This window comes from Talpa europaea, assembly GCF_964194135.1.
Source record: "Talpa europaea genome assembly, chromosome: 1".
Lineage (NCBI taxonomy): Eukaryota > Metazoa > Chordata > Mammalia > Eulipotyphla > Talpidae > Talpa > Talpa europaea.
In genome coordinates this window covers 41,277,704-41,301,217 of record NC_140073.1, presented here as the reverse complement: position 1 = coordinate 41,301,217, position 23,514 = coordinate 41,277,704, and the positions used below count along the sequence as shown (strand labels likewise).

Here is a 23,514-nt window from a genome sequence, read left to right as displayed (position 1 = left end):
GCCGGTGAGATACCCACATGGCACAGCAGACCTCTCCTGTCTTGCCCGCTGCTCCCCTCAGCAGTGTATTTCTGTCAGTCTACCTGTTCTGTCCTCGCTCTGTCTCTGGTGAATCCTCTTACCCTCCCGCACATCTGGCCTATACCCCTGTTCTTGAATGCATGAATAAATAAATCTTTTTAAAAATTGGCAATTAAAAAAAAAGTAAATAAATAAATAAAATTTCTCTCAATTCAAGAATACAAGATCTAGAGGAGCCCTTCCATCTCATCACATGTCATTTATGCAGGCCCAGGTGAGAGTTCACCTTCCCAGGGTCATGCAAGTCATGAGGCAGGACCCAGAATAGGTAACAACTCGTTCTCCAGAGACTTTATCTGGGTCCCAGTGGAAATGGGCAGCATGATCAAACGAGGTGATTTCAGGAGAGCTAAATACAGGGAGTTTTTGCAAGGCATGATCCGGATTCAGGGGTGTGAGCAAGGGAGAGGGCAGGGTTCCACACAGAGAGCCATTGTCACCCACTGGTCTGAAAAGACCCAGAAAGGAGCTGTGGTTTTTGGTAGAATGACATGGATCATGGGGAGCTAGTAGGACGAAAACCGGGGTCATAAACACTGTAACTTTTCATCCCACCCTCTAATACCCCACTAGGGCCTCCTATTGGCTGAACTCAACTGTAGCCAGAGGCAAGGAAGTCCTTGATAGGCTCTATGTGGGCCAGTCTGGTATGGCAGAGTACGGGCAGAGGGGAGAAGGGCGGATTCTGAGTGATAAATGGAAGATGCACAACACGTAGCTCCTTATTAGAAGATTCAGAATGCATCAGGTGTCCACATGTTAGGGTATAGTTTCAAGGTTAATCAGATGTTAGAAAAGGGTTTGGATTCTCTTATGAAGGGCACACATTTGCTGAGTTGAGTGTAGGATTTTTAAAGTTTCTAATTTTAGGAAAAAAATGTTGTTTTCAAATCTTAGCATTCCAATAACTGAAATGCCAGAACCTCAACAGCCTAAAGATACGCAGAATTCACTGACTAATTGCCCCTAGGAGTTCCCCAGGGCTCACCAGGACCTCAAGTCCTGGTTCTACCAAGAATTATTGGGAGACTCCAGGGAGTGGCCCACATGTGTTTAAAAAACAAGGGTTAATAGTTACTTGTTGATTTTGATTTTTTTCTTTATTTTAATTAGTCTTTTTCCTGGTCCCTTACTTAGGTTTTCTAAATTCCTGCTATGAGTGAGACCACGGAGACACATTGGGGGGAGGGGGCGTGGGGAGAGGAGGGATTAGGGTCAAAATAAAGGGGTTGGGGAATTGTGTGGGGAATATAACCAAAATGAAAATGCATACATTGTGCAAAAATGAAAAATGATGTAAGAATTTTATAAAATAAAAAAGAATTTATTCATCAATGTTTTATCTAAACATATATAATAAATGGTTACCTTTTTAAAAAAAAAAACAAACAAGGGTTAAACTCAGGATCATTTCCTCATATGCCGTCTCTTGCCCATCCCCTCACGTAACTCCCTTCATGCAGATAGACTTGGGGGTCCCTGCCCGCACCTGCATGGACAACTAGCAGGTGCACATGCCTGGGCCTGCTCACGACCAGGCAATATATGTATGAGCAAAACCAGTCCTGCAGGTGTCCAGCTGTGCCTGACAGAGAACCAGGAGAGAAAGTTTGCCTAATTCTGGGTTCTGGGATGCTAACAGACTTGCCAGTGCCGCACCATGCTCCATTCAGGTCGACAAAAAAGTCAAATAGAAGGGAGCAGTACATGTGCATTGAATTCGAGTAACCCACTTCTAAATGGAGAAGGAAGAGGTGGGACAAGTGGCCAAGAGTATTAAGGGAAAAGTCATTCCTCACTCGGGCCAGGAAAGGGAAGGAACATTCTCATCCTAACTTTCCACATTGCTTTATGAGACTTTCTAAATGCTGGTTTCACAAAGGTGGTTTTCAGCAACTTTTTGATCTTGTTTCACAGATAGAGAGATTTAATTGGCTCAAAGCAAGATCAAATCTGACCTAGGAAATGATTCTGACTGTTTGCAAAGGGGTCCTGTGGGGACTGTGAATTATTGGGGCAGTGCAGCAGTGCTAGGCTTAAAAACAATTTCAAACAAGCGTGAAATCACTGTGGCAGGCTTTTATACATATATCAGTGCACCTAGTTTTCAAGAGAGCTAGGCAAAGAGAAATTTTTCCCTCCATTATAGGGGTGAGAAATGACCCAAGAGAGGCTGCAGGTAGCCCACCATCTCACAGTAGCTGGCCACGGGTCTCCAGTTGCTGACTCTCATTCCCCTCCAGCTCCACAAAGCACTGCCGGGTGAGCCGGGCTTCCCAATTCCTGTGGACACAGAATGGTTGCTGACCTCCTTGTGGGCCCTGTATCCATTCCTCATGTGTTCTTGAGTTTCACTGGATGTTTTTTTTTTTTTAAAAAGAAAGTACCCATTGTCTAAAAACTGCATGTCAGATCTATAGATCTTGCACATCTGCTTGATCCTATTTATTCCCATTTATCTGGCCAGAATACTGTGATACAGAAAACACTTCAGCTTTTGCAAAAACTGCCAATAAAGCCATAGTGGGTAGGAAAATAGTGTTTTAAGTGAATTTTCTCCCAATTAAATAGAGTGAAAGAGAGTGAAAAACAAGTAGCAAAGCTGCTGATGATAATTCCAGGCTCAGGTGCAACAGCGTTGGAAGGTCAGGGATAATGAACATAAGAGCTAAGACCCAGCTCTTAGTGTTTGTAGTTCCAGCCACCATGTAACTCAGCAGCCTCTTCCCATCTGGCTCTGGCAGAGGGGGTGCTACCAGTGTGAAGAGGAGATGGTCACACTGATGAGGCTGCACTTTGCAATTAGAAGGTGCAACAGAAAGTGTTCTCTCAGTGCTAATTTTAGGCTGCCTGCTTAGTTGACACAGGCAGCCTTCTGAGGAATGGATCTGAGGACCAGAAGACACGGTCCTATTAACAATATTCTTCCCACTATGTCAGTCACAGAAAATGTAACTGATGTCATTCACCAGTTTTCACATTCCAATTCATTTTACTGGTCCATGGGCTTCTTAGTGTTAAGTCATAGAGAGCTCTGTTTACTGACTCAGTAGCTTAATAATGATATGGGTCCCACAGGCCCAAGTTAATGCTCCTTAATCTTTGCAATTTGTACCATGAGCCAGTGCGAAGAGGACCTCATGTATGCTGCAAGGATGGCCCTAATATGTGACAGCCAGGTGGATAGTGCCCACTGCTTGTGGTCACTAATGGAAATTATTGTAATGGCGTTCACCCTAGTTACAGACATCGCTATGAACTCAAGTTCATTTGGCACTTTCACAGGAACCACAAAATGTGTAAGCCATATCCAGGCCCTTTATGACAGATGAGGAAGACCATAGAGGAGCAATGACTTACCCAAGGTGACAAAAAGTAAAGATGGTGAACAGATTGGCTCTAACGTCCCTGGAATATATCAATTCTTTCCCAAGGGTGCCATGTAGAATTAAACAACTTGTAATAAGGGTGACTATTCACAGAAACCCAGAAGCTTCTCCTTTTTTTTGGTGAAGTCTTTCCACCTCTTGGCCAAATGACCTGGGTTGGTATTTGTGTAAGAGAAGTGATTGTGAGTAGCTCTTGGCTCACTCCCCGTTTGAGGGAAGCCTTCTCTGAAACCAGGTTGGGTCATGCCTCCCTGACTTCTGAGCTGCAGTAGCACTCTGTGAATCGTGAATAAAATTATTGAAATTTCTTGACTGATGGTTCCTTGAAGGCAAGGACTAGTCTTATTTATATTTATACCCCTAGTTTGGTTCTTAGCAAATATCAGATATTCAATAACAACTCCTTCTTTTGTCCTCAGTAATTCAGGAAAATAAGCACTTATCAAGCACCTAATAATATTTGCTTGTTGCCAGAGCCCATTTCATAAAGCTGCAGGAGGCCTCATTATTTATTAACCAAGGTGACCACGTCTTAGCTGTAACAATAAGTCTGAATATGGGGCAGCTGAATCCTGAGACACATTATGGAAAAACAACGAACATTACATTATGAGCATTAGTACTTTCTAAGCATTCACTACAATCCCAAGAGGTAGATACTATTATCCAATGATACTATGAGAAACAAGAAACAAAGATTTATCCAAGGTTGCACAAGTAACTGGGCTGCAGACTTTGGGTCATTCTAGAACCTGTGTTATTAACTATGGTGCTATGTTGCCTACTGTATCTTTAAGCAGCCAGGTCTCTGCAACATTGCATTTCCCAGACTATTTTAAGTTCAGTCATTTAAACACCAAAGCATCTCATTTTAACCTAAAATCTATGACTGCATCTTATCCTAGTTGCCTCATGGTCATCATTGTGAAACTGTCCCCTGGGCTACTGAGATGTATATGGAGCTAAATTTCTCTTCTGGATAACTCCTGAATGCTGCCATTTGTGAATATAGCAATTTTACTGTTGTTGTCATTATTTTAAATTTCGAAATGATTTATATTTATTGTATTAAGTTTAAAATGTACGGAAAAGGAAGTATTTGAAGGCCTCGTGGTACACAAAGGGACAGTTGACGCAGGAATTCTGACAGGAACTGCCCTGATGGTCCCTATGGTTTCTTCAATGCAGTGTTTCCTCACTGGTTCAGGTCCCTGAAACACCTAACATATCAGCAGAGCTGTCGAGTCTGGCCTGTTTCCTCTGTGTAATTGTATTACCTTTCTTCCCCACAAAGCACAATGTGATATTCTCAAGTTCTTCATGACCTGAATGTCTAACTAAATTCTCTGGTGTTATCTTTATTAAGCCCCCAAGACACATTGTTTTAGGATTAGGAAAGCATCTTGTGTTCTGAGCCACTATGTTTAAATTCACTTGATCAGGTTTACATCTACAGACCATCTGTGTCAGATTAATCGAGATCTGAGACGCTTGTTAGAAATGAAGATTAAAGGCCTTCACCTAAGGCCTATTCAATGAGACTGTCTAAGATTGAAGCCAGGGATCGACATTTTTCCCTACTAAAGCATGTTTTGCTTTTTGTTTTTCATGACTAAATTGCCAAACATATTTGAAATTACAGAGAATAATATAATAAACTGACTCATTACTCAGTTTCAACAAACATTAATCCATGGTCAACTTGTTTCACCTATAATTTGAAGCAAATTCCAGACATCATTTGAATGTTCCCCTATGTAACATACTACATAATCATGATAGAAGTATATCTAAAAGTAATCAGCATTAATATCTGATATCATTACATTTCTAGCTCAAATTTTTCTTCTCTTGTAAATGTTTTTTAATTATATGGTGTTTTGGATGCTGAATCATGTAATTGGTTATATTTCATGCTTTTCTGTAAATGGGATGTTGGGATTTGGTCCTGTCTCCACCTCTGGCAACCTAACAAAAATCCATGCATGCGTATTGGCTATTTACCGTACTCCTTACTTCATCTTCATTTTACTTTTATTTTTCTTTGGCACTGATTTCCTAACAAAATTTATTTTATCCTATTGTTCTTTATGCATTTTTAAGCTCTTCTGCTCTCTTTGCGGATCGGTAAGTCATATGTAAGTAAACCTGTCAGAGACCTGGACCCTCACTTCAGTTTGCACTGGTTTACACCTGCTCCTGTCATCCCAGATTCTGACCATGAGCTCCCTCTGCATTTTTGTTTCCCCCCTTCCCCACCTCATTCTCAGTGCTCAGCAACACTTTTCCAGCTCTGATCCCTTTTTGCTTCCCTCCTTAATTGTGATTCCAAGTCTTCTTTGCCTGCATGGAAACACATTTCATTTATCCCAAGTGTCACACTGACTCCTCTGTTGTCACCATCAGTTTCCTGTGGATATGAGATTAGACACAGACACAAAATCTTTAAGTTCCAACATAACCCCTTTGAAAAGTCCAGTCCTCTGGGACATGAGCTTGGGAGGGCAGTTGAAAGAGGGGAGCTCAAGTTAGGAAGACTGAAATGGATGTCAAAATGTTACCTGCTTTGCCCTGAGCTTTGTCTCTTGCTGCGAAAAGGAGAAGTAGCTTGGCATGCTAGAAGTGGTGGCACAGTGCTCCCGCTCTCTGGTGCCCTGTTCATCCGTTACAAGGTTCTCATACGTCTAAATCAAATGGACAAAAGTAGGACAGTGTAATGATTTTTATAGTTTTTTAAGGGAATGCCATTGGGTTTTGGCGGTAAAGCATCCAGATATGAAATAAATTTGATGATGAGTTGTATGTTTTTAATATCAACATTAGCAAAGTTAAAAGGTGATAGTTTATGTCATTCTCCTGATATTTTGTTTGTGTATCTAAGCATGTGAACAAAGATCGATGTCTTTTATAGGTTTGATTTGGAAGGAAAACCATGCTGGAGAACTGTGGCGGTTGTAGTAACTGTCATGATTTTCATTCATTTGTTCCTAGTAAACTAAGAAGTAGGATTAAATAAGAACAGTTTTCAGACATGTTTTGGTATTAACAGATCCAAGTTCAATAGAATAGACTTAACATACTATAATAGTTTTAAAAAATGTTTTTCATTTTTTTCTTAATAATACTTGAAAAACAATATAGGAGCAGAAGTCTCTTCGAATTTCATCTCAACAGAAATGACCCAGTATATATTCTCATGGTTTTCAATGTAAAAATAGATACTTTCAGCATGAAAACATCACTCTATATATTGTCTGTCAACTGTAGAGATTAGCTCTTGTTCCCTCATTTTGGAAGGCACCCTGTAATCTTTCCTACAGCTTCTTTCCTCTTTCAACCTCTTAATTTCTGACATCTTTTCTGTTAATTTTAAATTGTAAAGTTGAGAACATTTACATTCTGTTCCATAACCATACTTAAGACTTTCGCTTTTTGTCAATTTCTGTCTTCTAAGACTTGAGAATAATGATTGTTTTCCCTTTTCTCAAAAAATTTTCTTCTGGATGGGCCTCCCTGGAGGCACAGGGGGTTAAGTTGCAGCACTGTGAAGCTACCCTCTGCCACTGCAGCATGAGTTCCATCCCCAGTGAGGGAGCTACCCACATGGCACAGCAGACCTCTCCTGTCTTGCCCACTGCTCCCCTCAACAGTGTATTTCAGTCAGTCTGCCTGTTCTGTTCCCCACTCTATCTCTGGTGAATCCTCTCACCCCCTGCACCTCTGGCCTGTACCTGAGTTCTTGTATGCATAAATAAATAAATCTTTAAAAATTTTTTTCTTCAGGAATTCCTAATTTCTCACTCTTTTGAATACTATATGAGGCATTAACAATACCTTCAAAACTAAACTCTCCATAAGGTCATTTATTTTTTCTCAACTCCTTTTATATCTAAGGAGCGCCCTTTCCCGAAAGTGAAGTTCTAGGCTGGGTTGGTGTCTCCCTGGACCTGCCTCTCAGCTCTCACATTGGGCCTTCACCGGTCTTGTGAATGGAGGGTGTGTTTTCCTGCCCATAGTGTTTTCTGTCTCATTTTAATTTCATACACTTACCCAGAAGTAACTTCCTATCATAGGTGCATGAATAGTAATATTTCTGACTTCTTGTGTACCTAAAAATGGCTTTTTTAGTCCTCAAACTTTGCTGATAGTATGTTTGGGTATAGAATTCTTTTTTTAACAAAAAGATTTTTTTAATTCATTTATGCATATAAGAGCTGGGGTATAGGCCAGAGGTGCAGGATGGTGGGCGGGGTGCATGAGAGGATTCACCACAGACAGAACAGGGAGCAGAACAGGCAGATTGTCTGAAATACACTGCTGAGGGGAGCAGCCAGTGAGGCAGGAAAGGTCTGCTGCGCCATGTGGGTCACTTTCCCTGGCAGGGGATCAAAGTCACGCTGCAGTGGCTGCCCATAGCTTCCTAGTGCTAAGACTTAACCCCTTGTGCCACCAGGGAGTCCCAAGTTCTATCTCAATGTAAATTTTTCTGAGAAGGTTGTGGGCATGATTCCTTTATCTACGGTATTTTATAAGTCCAGTGTCACTATGCTTCTAATTTCTTTGTGTTTGTATCATTTTTGTCTCTTAAGCTTTTATGATTTTCTTTGATTTTTATGTTTTAAAATTTTACAACTCTGTGTCTAAGATAATTTTGTTTACTATAGGTACTCATTAGATTTTTGTAAATGCGTACTTAAATTCTAGGGAATTAAAAAATATTTAATGAATTTTACCTTTATTTTGTCTGTCCTAGCCTTCTAGAAAACTTAGATGTTAGATCTCTTGCATGTATACTCTGTATATCATATATTTTGTTTCAATTTCCTGAATCTTTGGTCCATATTCAGGGGGATATTCCTTGCTTTTACCCTTTATTGAATGTTTTAGCAATCATGTGATTTTACTTCTAAGAACAATATCTTATTCTCCATTCCATTTATTTGTATTTGTACTATGGATGGAATAACTTCTGGAAACTTACAGTGAATGAAATGTCTTTAAAGTCATCACTTCCTGTCTGACTTTGCTTTCTCTGGGAGTATTTTTTTTCCTTTTGCTTCTGTACATTGAACTTGATTGCTGTAAGATTTTCTTCCATGGGAGGCAATTCTTTGCAGCTTACTCATATTTAATGATGAGGCAATAGAAAAACTGACGGTGAGGCTCTGTATCTGTGGGTGAGATTTTAATGGTAAGATTTACTTTAAGGAGCTCCATTTTTTTGAGGAACATGGAGGCTTCTGCTCTTGGGCACTCACTTATTTTTACATCGTTGCCTTGGTTTCTCACTAAAGACTGGACAATATTTTGTGAGAGATTTTCAATCCATGCCTCTATTTTCAGTCCCACAGCTCAGAATTAGCCTCCAAATTACTAGAAATGCCTGTGTCCTGAGCCTGCCCAAATTCAGTAAGTCAGATGGTTACTTCTCAGGTGTTCCCTTCTCTGCATTTTTTTTGGGGGGTAGGAGGGGTTGGCATCTTTTACTGCACTGCCATTCATATGCTGTCTTATAGAAAATTTTTGTTTAAACCTTTTCACTGACCATGTTGTGGCATTTTCTTTGTGTTAATAGGTTTATACTCTATTTTTATCACTTAATGGGGATGGGTTTATACTCTATTTTCTTTCACTTAATGGGGAAGGAAGGGAGGGGAGAAAATGATACCCTCAAAAAGAAGAGAATATAAATATATATGCCGATGTATCATTGAATCAAAATCTGTCTTACCTATTTCATATGCATATTTACATTTGTGTTTCCTAATTGACATCAAGATGAAGTATCTGTACCCTCCCTCTGCAGACAGTATAGGACATTTATTTTATTTTAATTCTTTTCATCTTCAATGTTCTGTTGAAATTTTTGGAATTTAAGAATATGTATAGTTTTCATTTTTGCTCTTTTGTTTTTTTTCTCCTTAACAGTTACATTAAACTTTATAAGCAGAAACTGCATATATTTAATACACCTTTTATTTTTATGGTTTATTGTATTCTTGGGATACATAGTGTATAAATATCTATCTTATTTAGTACTCCCTTCCCTTCTTGGATTCTAAATTCTGACATCATTTTTTGTTTGTTTGTTTGAAGAAGTTCCTTAGGTTTTATGCAGGAGAGAATACATTAATGGTGTATTTGGAGTCAGTAACTGCTGAAAATGCCTGTCTTTTTCTCCTGTAATAATGTGGCCAGCTGTGGAAATCTAGGTTTATAATCTTCTTTTCTTAGATCAGGTGGGACCTCAGTGGTGTCTGATTCTGGTTATTGCTGTGGCCATCCTTTTCACTCTTAGTCACTACTTAAAAAAAAATCTCACTGAGTATATGAATTAATTTGTCTCTTGCATTAATTTGGTTTATGTCAAGGTCCATTTATTCTGATGACTCAGTTTGGTTAGCCTCTCTGAGTTGCTCATTTGGCCCATGACATTTCTTTTGTTTTCAGTTTGTGTTTTCCACCTAGCCCTTCACAGTTTAGCAATGCACCTACTGTTTTCCTGTCTATATGCACTGTACAGGTGCTAAAACTTAATTATTCAATAATATTTTGCCAATTCAAAACATGCCCACAGACTTGCAGCAATCCCCTAGTATTATAGTGTCCAACCGGGGTGTCTGCTGGGTCTGGACGTGTCCTGGTGTTCTGTATTTGGTGCCCAGGGGTGTTGTGGTGCAGTACATCATGTCCTATCACTAGGGCTAGTTATTGGAAGTAGAGGCTTCTGAACATCAGGCCTGATTGCTGGTCATTCCACTCAATATCTTCTCTGGAACGGTGTACTTCCACAGCAGCCCTGGGCACATTTCACAGGTAGCCCCTCTGCCATGTGACAACACCTCCAGGCATCTGGATCAGAACTGGGTTGCCACTTAACTATCTTTCATCCCTGAATCACCATCTAGTTAATTGATTATTGGACAAAAGGACCAATTATACTTTCCTATTCTTTAGAGAAGTTATCTTTAGAATAATTATTTTCTGATGTTACTATTTTTTACCAATTTTTCATGCAGTATACCAGAAATGTCAGGGTATATATAGTGATTCCATGTAGTTTATGGATCAATAATAAAACAAATGGCCATATGCCTACCACTTAAGAAATCACTTTTTCTAAATAAAGCTAGCTTATGATTCTAAGTGGATTTTCCTTTGCCTTTTCCTGAGGCTGTGGGTCTGAGGTGGGTAGGATGTATGGCCTTAGTAACTCTGCAGTAGTTTTCTAAGCACAGATTTCTGATAAATAGAAAAGTACAAATGTAGTGTCTAGTGAGCAGCCTGAAATCTCAGCAAACTGAAGTCCAGATCGTTACACCAAGCGACTGGTGTGTGCTGTGTAGCTCACCATTGGTCTCTTCCACAGATATTCCCCAGTGCAGTGCTAACTCATGTTAGTACTGTTGTGTGAATAAGAAAAACCCACTCTTGCCATTTGCCAGCAATTTTCTGTAATGGCTCTCTGCACAGAAATCTGTAATGACTACGAGTGTGATCAGCACCTCTTAGAGTTTAGAGATCCCAATCAGAATTCATGATAAACAATAGGTGGCCACAGGCTTTCTTAAGTATACTTCACCAAACATTTATTGAATGCTCACTACGTACTAGGCACTCTTTCTGACACTTGGGATTTAATGCTGAGGTGACACGATCCCTTCCCTTGTGGACTCCCCCTGACTTGACATGTGATCAAGCTGATTTTTGGATGTGTGAACTGGAAGTCACTTAATAAGCTGGAGTTAATCTTGAGCAAGTTCAGGATCTTATAGTTACTAGAAGAGGAGAGTGCAGACTTTAACTTACTGTGCATGTTATCCATGCCAAGTAAACCTAGTTGTACCAACCTGATGAGTTCAGAGCTCAGGTGGGAGTTCATAAGTCCAGGGTGATTGTGTGTCCAGTAATGTACCCTGGCAGTTGCATAAATCTCAGTTCCCTGATGCTGGTCCTGGTCGTGCGATTTGTTTTAGTCAATGAAATATGACTAGATACGGCCCATGCCATCTCAGATCAGAGGACCCTTTGGTTTCCATTTTCTGCCACAAAAGAAAAGATCTCAAATAAGGGTTGATCTTCTGACCTGGGAACAATAATGGGAAGACTGTATTTACTGGACACACAATCACCCTGGACTTATGAACTCCCACCTGAGCCATGAATTTATCAGGTTGGTACAACTAGTTTACATGGTAAATAAAAAACACAGTTATCACATCGCATTCCTAACTCTTGGGTGGTCTCTTGTCCCCTGCGATTATTAATATTACCATTTTTCATTTTAAAAAATACCCTAGTTTTGGACAGTGAATTAAGATGTCATGCATATTGGTCAACTTTTTGCCATGGTAATAAACACCTTGAAAATTGTAGTGACTTAAAACATCAAATATTTAAGTTTTACTTATGGATCTGTGGATCAGCTATAGCTTGACTCCAGTTTGTGGGGCAGGTTTAAGCCCTCATCCTGGACTTTGGGCCAATGACACAAGTCTTCCCATTTTCCCCAGACCAGAAGATCAACCCTTACTTGCAATCTTTTCTTTTGTGGTAGAAGATGGAAACCAAAAAGTCCTCAGATCTGAGGTAGCACGGGCCGTATCTATAATCATATTTCCTTGATTAAAGCAGATCGCACCACCAGGACCAACATCAAGGAACTGGGATTTCTGCAACTGTCTTGGAAGGGAGGGGTTGGGGAGGGGTGTGAGGATTTGGTAAATAAGAACATAGTTATCACGTCACATTCCTGACTTTACTGCCTCCCAGTGTAGCTCGGACCCAGCCTGTGCTGCTGTTCTCCTCGCAGTATCTGTTAGGACAGTGCTGAAGCCATTAACAGGATGCGGGGAGGGAGTTCTGCCTATATATATATTTGCCCATATATGTATATATTCTAAAATAAAGTGTTTATTTAATAAAATGCACTTACCAATAGACCAATTAAATGAAAATAAGAGTCCCCGCCTCCCATCTAAAAGGAGGTGTGGCTTCCAGCACCCTTGACTTTGCTGCACTGAGTCTACTACCTGCTTCTCCATTCTGGGTTTTTTTATTTTCACATTAACCTCAGTATCTCTTCATTTGCCTCCTGTTAGTATTTCAACACTGATTGGCTTCTCCTTTATAACAATTCTAGAAATTTCCTCAAAGTTCCTGGTTCATGGTACCCATCCTTGTTTTCCGTTGTTGTGTAGTTTGCTTGTCCCATTTCTGAGACTTGAAGAGAGAACCGTGGTTGAAGATTAGGGCTCAGTTGTGCTGCTAAAACTGGAATTCCACTGTTTCAAACAGAGTTTTAGTGTTGCCTCACCAGAAAGGCAATGACTGATTGAGAGGCATAGAAGAGATACATTATATCCATCACCAACACTGGCAACTGACTTTCTGTCAGGAGCAATTTTTCATCAAGAATTATTTTATCATTTCATAAGAATGATCAAGTACCTTTGTACTCAGGTTGAAAAGCGCATGGATGGCAGGTGGTCAGCTTGGCTTAGTAGGTAAGTGACTTGCAGGAAGGCTTCACATGCAGAAATACAAATTGTCTTGTATCATGGATTGCTGGCATGCTGTGGCTACATGAAATTGTAAATATTAAATAATTCCTAATTTCCCTTTCATTAGAAAATGAGTCATTGAGATATGGAATGTGTCTGTCATGTTCCCCATTGTATCTCTGGAGTTCCTGGCATACCATGGACATTCAGGAAACTTTGGCTAATGCAATGCAAATATTAATGATGGGCAGTAAAGGTAAAACTTGGGGAGAATCCTTGTTGCTCCTGCGTGTAGTGGAAAATAGTAAGGATAGGTGGGATGTTGTTTTGGTTTGTTTAATTTTGCGTAGAAGAACTGGGGTATAGGCCGGGTGTGGGAGGGGGGTAAGAGGACTCACCAGAGACAGAGTGGGGAGCAGAACAGGCAGATCTACTGAAATACACTGCCGAGGGAAGCAGCAGGTGAAACAGGAGAGGTCTGCTGTGCCATATGTGGGTTAGATCCCTGCTGGGGATTGAACTCAGGCCACTAAGTCAATAGGGTGAGACTTAACCCCTAGGCCATCAGGGAGGCACCAGGTGGGGTGTTCTTTAAAGTAGCAAATTTATACCAGCAGAGTGCCAGAAATGAGTCCAGGTTGCTGTTCAGCTTCTCTGACTTTACTGTAGGCTGGGATGAAAGCTACTGCCAAGTTACTGGCTGAGGCCATACGCTCCAAGTAGCAGAGACTCTTATTGCCTTGACTTGCCAATGTCTGCTGACTTCCAGTGGCCAGCGCCTGCTTTATTTGAATGTGTGATTTTGGGGCCACTGAAGCTTATTTGCCACCCAGGTGACAGATTGGAAATGCCTCTTGAGAACTACCTTCATATCAAGGGCTGAAAGGAGTTGATAAAAATATCCCAGGCCGTGCCCCCTTGGGTAGGGTGGCTTTGAGGTATGTGCAGCCTCCCCAGCCTACTTGACCTCCAGTCTCCACATGGTAACTGGCTTGGTCAACGCCCTTTTACTGACTGCTTTACCTCCTCACACCCTAAATCCTACATTTGTGTTCTTTGCTTCTAAACAAGCAGCTTTCCCTTGAATACCCTCTCAGGATCTGCTGCTGGGAAAATGCAAGCCGTGGCAGCCGATCCCAGGTCCCGGGCACCTGACCGCTGAGTGGTGGGTCTGCCTAAGGCTGCGAAATCCACAGAGGACTTGAACTGCCTTGCTTAGACCCTTACAAGTTAATATCAAATATTTTTGTTTTTAAAAGTTGTTACAGTTATCAAACTCAAGGGGTTTGTTGTTTGGATGTGTTGGCCAATAGACTAGATGCAAGTTTTGTCAAGGAAAGAATATAAAGGAGGCAGGAAGTTAAGTCTCCAAAGATTGCCCCCAGGATGAAGTTATGAAACAATTTTTAAAAGAGGGGAAGGTTAGAAGTGAGATGAAAGGAGCCTTTAGTCTTTGGGTGGTGGAGGCAGTGCTGGCCATTTGTGCAGGCGTGGGGAGGGGACACTCTTCCACACAGGTCACATGTCCAGAAAATGGAGGTTCAGCTCATGAGGCTGGTGGAAGCTTCAGGTCACTCAGGGTATAACTACACATGTTCTGGGTTCTTCTTACCCCAGTCAGGTGCTCAAAGTGAGTAGGGCTGGTTGGAAACTGGTTATCAAGATAAGTTGAGAAATATTGTTTAATGTAAATTAGTCAGACAACATTGCTTGGGAGTAAATCAGTGGAGTGCTCTGATTGCCCTGCTAGGAGTCAAGCAGTCAGTTGCCTTAACCACTGTCTTCCCTGTTGTCTGAGTCCTAAAATGAACTGCCTTAACCATTTGCTTCCCTGTTTTCTGAGGTCCTGGTTTGATATTACTTAACAATTCCCGAATTATATCCTACAGCTCTCTGAGATGACACAGGAATTTTTAAGGACAGTCAAAATGGCCCTGCCCATGAAATGTTATTGATATTTATTTCCACAGGAGCGTCTCAGTGACTTGTGGGGCATTTCTGTTCCCCTGAATATTCCGTCTCTTGTGTTTATAGTTTCTAAATAAGGCCTGCATGTTACCACCTCTGAACTTGTGTGTGAGTCCTCATTCTCCCTATCTCAGAATCAGGCAACCCAGGCGCATCCCCTGCTCTGGCCTTCCACAGTCACTCCTGAGGGATGAGCAGCTGCGAGGGTCACTGTGTCCAGATGATGTGGTAGGAGGGCATGGGAGAACAATCACACTGACCTTTCACCTTTTCTTCTTTGCAGATATCTCTGTGAGCCTCCTGACCCTTGTGGTCACTGCCTGTGGCCTCGCTCTCTTTGGCGTATCTCTCTTCGTGTCTTGGAAACTCTGCTGGGTACCGTGGCGAGAACGAGGCCTGCTCTCTGGTAGCAAAGACAACAACCAGGAGCCTCTTAACTACACGGACACAGAGACCAATGAGCAGGAGAACAGTGAGGGTTTCCTAGACCCTCCCACCCCCTGCCCTGACTCCTCCATGAAGATCAGCCACACGTCCCCCGACATTCCCCTTTCAACCCAGACGGGGGGCCAGGAGAACTGTGCCCATGGCGTCCGAGTGCAGCGCCAAGTCACAGAGCCAACCTCATCGGCTCGGTCAGTAATGCCCCCCTCCTTTCTCAATGCATGACAAGGACTGCCCCCAACCCCCTCTCTTGGCAGCCATGGCATTGATGAGCCAAGAAGCCTGTAACTTCACAATCATCTCTTGGTATCAGAGATGTCAATATGGGAAAGCTTGGTGCTTGCTTTGTTTCTATTATATTCCTGAGCTCTTCTTTGTCTCTGCTTAGCCCATGGAAGTAATAGTAAACACTGTAAAGACTTACCCTTCAAGTACTATCTAAGAACTTTATGTATGCTATTTCATTATAGTTTACAACCCTGTGGGAGACAGGTCTTACATTATCACTTCTCAGAACAAACTCAAGTCAAGGGGATTAAGTAACAAAGTCATATATTGGTATGGACCCAAGTCAGGGTTTGAATGCTGGTTCAAGCACACCAAAACCTGAGCTCTTAACTACTCTTCCTTGCTGTCCTCCTCCTGTGGTTTTATTCCCTGTGCCTCTGGTCTGTCCTCGTTGACAGGCTCTCTTTGGGTCACACTAAGTGACTGTGGGTCTTTGTTCATGTTTAGCCTTTGAGAGATATAAAAAGTCACTCTCTTTAAGGCCTAGGTTCACTCTCTTTCTATAGGCAGGACGCTTTGTGCTTTTAAGCAGGGGAGAAACAATACTAGGCTGTGATAAGAAGCAACAGCTCTGGGGGCAGATGAACAGCTTTCCTTACATGATTGACACTGGACAAATTACTCAACTTCCACATGTTTCCATGTCCTTTTCTATGAGAGAGGAATAGTGATATACCCACATCGAGGTGATTTTAAGAATGAAATGGTTAACATGTGCATCATGTGCTCTGCACAGGCCTGACCCTGGGAAAGGCTCTGAACAGGTGCCACCATTTTGCTGTCAGTATTGCTCTTCCAGATCTCAGAGGTTGCACAATGGCGGCTCCAAGGTCAAACAGCCAATAAAATTCATTTTCAGTAAGAGTCTTCAGGAAAATAGTCAGGAAGCAGCTTTCTTGCTTGAGTGCTAGCCGGAGGAGTTGCACATGCTGTTATATGGAAAGTACAAGCCCAGTTTGGGGATATTTCTTTTAAAAATATTTTTTGTTTTCTAGAAGCATAAATAAAATTTTGCCCTTTTTAATGTTAATCGAGTTTATCCTAGAGTCTTTGCTCATTCATTTTAAGTAGGATGGAATATGATAGTTTATAATTTCATTTTTTCAAAACCCTATTTTAGCATCATTTCCAATTCTGAATTAAAGAGCAAAACCTAACATATTCCTCTGTGAGGAAATGGATGATTGTTTGCAATTGATTTAGAAGAAATCCTCAGATTTTATCAGTAGGATTTCTCTTCAGATTTAAGACTTAAATATAACTGGAGCTCAGTTTGATGCTGCCATGGGGTTTGTGCTATGGTACAGACTCATAATAAAATCCTTTCAGTACTTCAGTAACTAGCTTTCAGATGGAGTCTCTCTTGAAATTGTCTCCGATTCAGTTTTAGTCTGCATGTTAATTTTTCTCATCTGGGTTCCATCAGTACAGGGTGATGGTTCTGTGTTTTTATTAGATTGTGGATCTGAGCACTCTGCCATAATTCTAATGAATTCATAGCAATCATATCACTGTAATCACTACATTATTTATTTTAGAAAAATGTGTAAGCTACATATCAAGAAATATATTTCACTTAAAAATAAAAACTGATAGCTTCACCACTGATTTGTAGGATTTAGGTAGATGGGTAAAAATAAGAAGAGAAGAGTAAAGGAATTATCCCTATAAAATGAATTTTACATTTAGATTGATTTTGGTTTTGGAGTCATTCAATTAAATTAATTTTTCTGTTGGCCAAAATCAAGTTTAGTAACATCTGAATTATCATTAGAAAACTAAACTCTTTCCAGCTTCTTTTGAGCTAATGCTGATCATTTACATCATTATGCATTTGAAACATTCTTATCTAAATTACTGCTGACCTAGTTTTGTGGCTTATGTCTGGATATACATATCTTTGACTCATGATCATACCAAAATAAGAATGGTATATGGTCTTCCTATTCTTTAGGGATTGTGTTATATTATAAATATACACACACATGCACACAAGTAACCTTCTTACGGATAAAATAGGGAAAATGAATGAAATTTACTTTATGCTCCAAAACATTTTTAACATTCTTTTTTAAGAACATTTTTGATACCATATTTGGAGAGGGGGAAGGTACTGTTTGCTGAGATGGCTCTAAAAGTCTGCTCTTCTAGTTATAATTTCTTCTCCCTTCTTTCTCCTTACGTGCCTTACTTTCTCACTACTGTCATTTCCTTTCTTACAGCTGCCCTCCTGTAGTTATTATCAGTTGGCTGAAATCCCCAGGACACCCCCTCAACTCAGAAGATACAAAGTTTAGAGTCCCAGTTAAGGGCATCCCCACTGTCACTGCCACTGGCATGGCTCTGGGAGAGCACTTACTCTGGAAATCCCGTCTTCACCCCTTCAGCTCAGGCATGTATGGGTCCCATTCATATCTTTTGGCATATCCTGAAAATGAGCTGTGCTTCATCTTCCGTGGATGTTTCTAGACAGGGTGACTTTGCTCTCCCAAGATCAAGCACAGTAGCATTCTGTTTCTAATTAGTCCAGTTACTATTAGGAGCCCCTCCTCCATAAGCCTTCCCCCCCACACACACACAAAAAAGAAAATCCTGCTAATTCTTTTCAGTTGAAAAGAAACCCTTTTGTATAATGACCTAATATCTTGGGAATGTGAATTTCTCAGATTTTTTAATACTGGAACATCGTAAAGGTCTCTACTCCAAATATATGAAAATTCTGGGATGCCCAAATAGAGGGAACCTTGAAAGACTGTCTGATCATCTGATTCACTTCCTAAGATGTGAAAATTTAACCTGTTTTTTAAGCCTTCTCAAATATCCCATGTTACAGTTTGGTTTTATAAAAATGTCAATTACTTCACTACAAACTGCTTATTGGATCTGTTAACATCCTATGTGATATTGCACAGTCTGCTTCTATCACTGTCAGCCTCAGCACCATGTGACGCCCCCAGAGGACACTGTAACATGGACCCAGTAGCAGGCTTTCTACTTGAAAAATACTCATCACTGTTTAGCCTCTTTTAGTTCCTTCAGTATCCCAAACCTTTTCCTGCCCTGAGGGCTTCACACATGCTGTTCCATCAGCCTGAAATGCTTTTCCTTTTTCTTTGCTATGCCCGGATCCTTTACATATTAATGCCCCAGCTAAAATGTCACCTTCTTAGACAGGTGTCCCTGTTCACTCTACCTGAAGTATCTGTTCTTTCCTCCACCCCCCCCCACCTCTTAATTCTCTCACACATTTCCTTGCTTTAACCTATTCTTAGGATTGAACTCTATTTATAACTTAGTGATCATTTTGTTTGTTACCTATATCCCGCTATTGACTGAGTTCTGTGAGCTTAAGACCGCATTTGTTTTGTGTCTCCTATATGTATTCCTGTGTGCAACTGTGGCACAGAGAAAACTTTTTCATGAATGACAGACAGAATACATGGGTCATTATCAACCCACTTTTCTTATGTTCTGATGACAAGAATGGCAAAGGACCAAAAGTATAGACTGGGTAGGGTCTCAAATGATGTGATGCCATTTATCCCAGGTCTCGCTTCATTAACAGCCTTACACATAAACTTTTGGCCTTACCTCTGAACTAAGAAATCCTTAAAGTCACAGAAATACACTAAGAATTGAAAGGAGAGTTGTCACACTTGAAATTGGGATCTCACTATGGCCACAACTCCTGTAAATAGTAGTACTCTAGGATTAAATGTTATTACTCAATGAGTAGGATTAAATATTATTACTCTAGGTGTAACACAATTCTATTAAGTTTTACTTTTGTTTGCTGAGAGCATTTAAAACAGCAGTCTTTGAATTACTATTTTAGCTATACCTTCACATTTTAATTAACTGACAGCTTCAGAAATGGAAGTTGCCTAGACCCCTTCAACTTCCATGAGATCCTGAAATTAGAGGTAAATGTGTATTTTCTGTACTGTAATTTGATTATAGAAAACTTACGTGCATAGGGCCTCCCTGGTGGCGCAGCGGTTGAGCCCTGGCTTGCGAAGCTGCCCGCAGCCTCTGCAGCACCGGTTCGATCCCCGGCTACCAGGCGAGGGTCCCACATAGCGCGCAGACCTCTCCTGCCGCCCGCTGCTCCCCTCAGCAGTGTACTTCTTCAGTCTGTCTGTTATGCATCCTGCTTTGGCTCTGGTGAATTCTCTCACCCTCCCACGCTTCTGACTGTACCCAGTGCTTGTATAAATAGATAAATAAGTCTTTAAAAAGAAAAAGTAAAAGAAAAAAGAAAACTTACATCCATAGTAGTTTTATGTTTACCCTAGGCACATGTATTAAGCATCTGTTCTGTGCAATGTTTTGTATTATGTCCTGGAAAGAGGGAAGATATATCCTTGGCCTAAAAGGCCCTTTGTCCAGGTGGGAAAATAAACAAGCACAGCCCGTTACACACACTGATGGCTGACATTGTTCCTTGGAAGAGTAACTTGGCAAACAAGTATAAGATGCATGGGAAGGAGTAAAGACTGGATACAGTGAGCCAGTTCAGGCCTGTAATGGTGAGGGCCTGAACTCAGTTGGGAGAAATGGGAATAGAAAGAGGCCTGGAGTGTGTGCTACATTAGAGAAAGTGTTGGTAGACATAGGCTCATCCCAGTAATGGGATGAAATATTTAATGATGACACCAAGGTTTGAGTCCATTTGACTTTGAAGGGTGTGGGAGAGCAGGTCATGCTTCAGCTTGCAGCTGCCCACAACCACACCTCCCTCGGCCAAGGCTAGATGTCTGTGTCTTTATTCTCTTACTCATGAAACCTCTGCAGCCCAGGCCAAGACCTCAGACCTCAGATTCCCATGTCCTCCTTCATTGTATGCATCATTCCTTGTCTTAGACTTTCCCTTCTTCTGTGTTTTCTTCCAGTTAAGGATGGCCCGATCCTGTTCCATCACCAGGGTATTTCGAATGTTCCTGTCTTGAACCTAGTAAATAAATCCTTGATGCTTCAGAAATCACAGTTTGCCTCCCTCGTTCCTCAACTTGGACCCCGAAGTCTTGTCAATATGGGTGCCCCAGAATCAGGGATGGGATAGTCCAGGTTTCACTTAACTGCTGAGAGGGGCTCACTGAGATGGGATAAGATGTGGTGTAGAAGATCACACACTTGTGTGAAGTTGCACAGGAAACGCATAGATGGAAGGGATGCTGGAGATGCTGAGTGCTGGCTCTTACACAGAGGCTGGAATGGAAGATCTAGTGGGCATATCTGAGGAGGAACCTGTTGAGGCAGAAGAGTTGAAGGCACCATTTTGCTGGAGAGCTGGAAGCCAAGACAAAAACTTAATTTCCCTGCTGAGATCTAGATAAGTATGGAGGCTGCTGAGTATAAGGCCCGGTTAAGTAGGCAGACTCACTCAGGTCCCATCTTGTTTGTGTCGGCATGCCTCAGGCAGTTGATAATTTGTGTTGTGACCAGACTGGTCCTTGTGGTTTTTATTAATTACAAGATGCCCTCAGCATAACTGCCAGGAGACTTTGCGGAAATAAAGGTTTATTACTTGCAAGACTTTGTAAGTTACACAGCACACCTGGGCCACAGTAATGTTGACTGGTGGGCAGGAGTGGCTGGAGTTGGGGGCGCATAGGGAGATAGAGGAGGGTAGAGGAGAGAGAAAATGGCCCTGAGGTGCTGCTTTTATTGGGGTCAAGGGAGGAAGGTCTAGAGTCTCCAGGGCTTGCTCTTTAATGGTGAATTTAAATTGTAAGAGTGGGAATTTGAAGCCCAGAAAGAGAGAAGGAAAAAGGAAACACTGTAAGTGGTCTCAAATGGTCAGTTATCTAAAAAACCAGGATCTGTAAAGCAAAGGTGTCCCAGTGCAGAGAGGCACCTGACTGTTTCTCCTTGTTAGGCTGGCGATGTTTACTTGAGCTCGCCCTCTTTGAAGTGGAAACCTGGCATCAGAGCTCAAGTCAGCTACTTCCATTACAAAAAGAAAAGTCAGCTGTTAGACATTACATCACACAGCTCCTCCAGGACAGTTTCCCAGGCCAGAGGCCTTTGTCTCTCCCTCTCTGCTTCTGTGGTATTCTAGTTTCCAGTGGATTCTTATCCTCTTTGCCCTGCTTTATAGTTAGTGTGTGATTATCTCATCATCCCCTAGACCACTCCCTGCTTTGCTTTCCACCCGACCTGACCCCTTGCTTTGCATATTGAAATATGTTGAATGGCATTAATGTACTTTTTCCTAAGATCTAATGAAGGCAGTTGCCTTTGTGGGTGATGAAGCAGGGACTGAAACTTTTATTGAGGACTCAAGGTGGAACATAGGAATTGGTCATTCAAATTCAAGAAAAGGAAAAAGAAAGACTTTTGTCTCTGTGCCCCGCCTCTCCTGACTCTTGGTCACTATTCAGCACAAAACTCAGATGCCTTCAGGGATGAAAGTCATTTTTAATTGGTTGTGGGACATCTGCTGTATAGATTTTATTAGTCATTGTTGAAACTAGTTTTTTCCTCCAGGTTCAACCACCAACCTTCTAGCACAGGTCTGGGACAGACAAGTCCAGTCCTTACACTCTCTTCCTTATCTCTTCCATAACAGGAAAATGGCCTCTGCTTGCACTGAGGGAGAATGGGAGGCAGAGGAAGCTGCGGGATCTGACCCCAGAAAGCAGCTTCCCAGGACATTAGCGTGTGACTTATTTACAGAGGGCACCACCTCCAGATTTCTTTGTCACCCTTGGTCCTCAGGACTCATCTCCTTGCCTTCCATTCACTGTGCACATTTAAGCCCTAACGCTACCTGCAAGACTATTTAGAAGACGGGGTCTGCTTCAGGCACATACCATCTTTGGCACACTCAGTATCACTCAGTGGCATCCAGATTCTAGACCCTTTGAGGGCCCTCTAACTTACTGTACTCAAGGATCACCTCTACTGACCATTTTATAACCACTTTTTCTGAGGTGAGGAGAGCCAAACCACATTGTGTTCCATATCTTTCCTCTCTTTTGCTTTTGACTTGACTTTTTCTTCCCGCTTCCATTTGAGTAGCCTATAAGAGCTGTGGAATATTGATTTTCCATTTCCTCTCCTCATCTTCATGTCCCTGGGGCAGTTCTCCTTGCTCTGCTTTCTCATTTTTCAGTCTAGGGAGCTGCAGAGGTTATGCAGGGAGAGTATGAGTTACCCTGATTCTCTGGCTGCTCTGAGCTTCTCAGGCCAACCCTTCCAATCCAGTAATCTCGAGCTCTTTCTGAAAGAAAATTGAAAATGATGGAAAAAGAGCCCCAGGGAGTGAGAACTGTCATGGCCTGTTATAGTTCTTGCTGTCTGCTTTGAGACACTACCTTATAGTTGGTTTCAACTGTTTTCCCAATAGTAAGTGTGATTCTGATTGAGGGGGAAAGATTTGGGAATGAAACTAAAACGTTTGGGTAAGTGATGATATTCATGCTTGATTCTTTAAAAGAATTTTCAGCTGTATTGGAATTTTGAATGGAGGCAGCCTGTGCAGTTGTGTTCTGAAGGAATAGGATCTTGTTTTGGTTTTTAAAATCCAAATGTCTCTATAATGCTTTCCTCAATCCACCCCTTCTTATCCACTTGGCAGACTATTGCGATTAGAAAGAACAGAGCAAGTGAAACATAGTTCTCTTCAGATTTCATGTATAAGAAAATGTTTAAGTGCCAAAGAGCATGTCCCATTGCTAAGCAGCCAAATTAATGTATTTTAAGTATAAATTTACGTGTCCTATAGATGAAGATTAAGACAAAATGTTACTATGACTTTAAATCCAATGCTCTAAAAAACTTGAAGGTAAGTCACGCACAGTCTGCTCAGCAACCACGTCAGGAGAAAATGGTAGCAG

General features: G+C 41.4%; 1 protein-coding gene across 1 annotated transcript in view; it reads left to right on the top strand.

The window, feature by feature from the left end:
- The window catches only part of SYT9 (synaptotagmin 9), a gene marked incomplete at both ends in the record, with an annotated part of 167,346 nt that overhangs the window by 38,991 nt on the left and 104,841 nt on the right, over nucleotides 1-23,514 (top strand). The window contains one exon of the mRNA XM_084241272.1: nucleotides 15,225-15,576. Coding sequence (XP_084097398.1) covers nucleotides 15,225-15,576 — 352 coding nt within the window. The remainder of the gene's footprint in view (nucleotides 1-15,224; nucleotides 15,577-23,514) is intronic.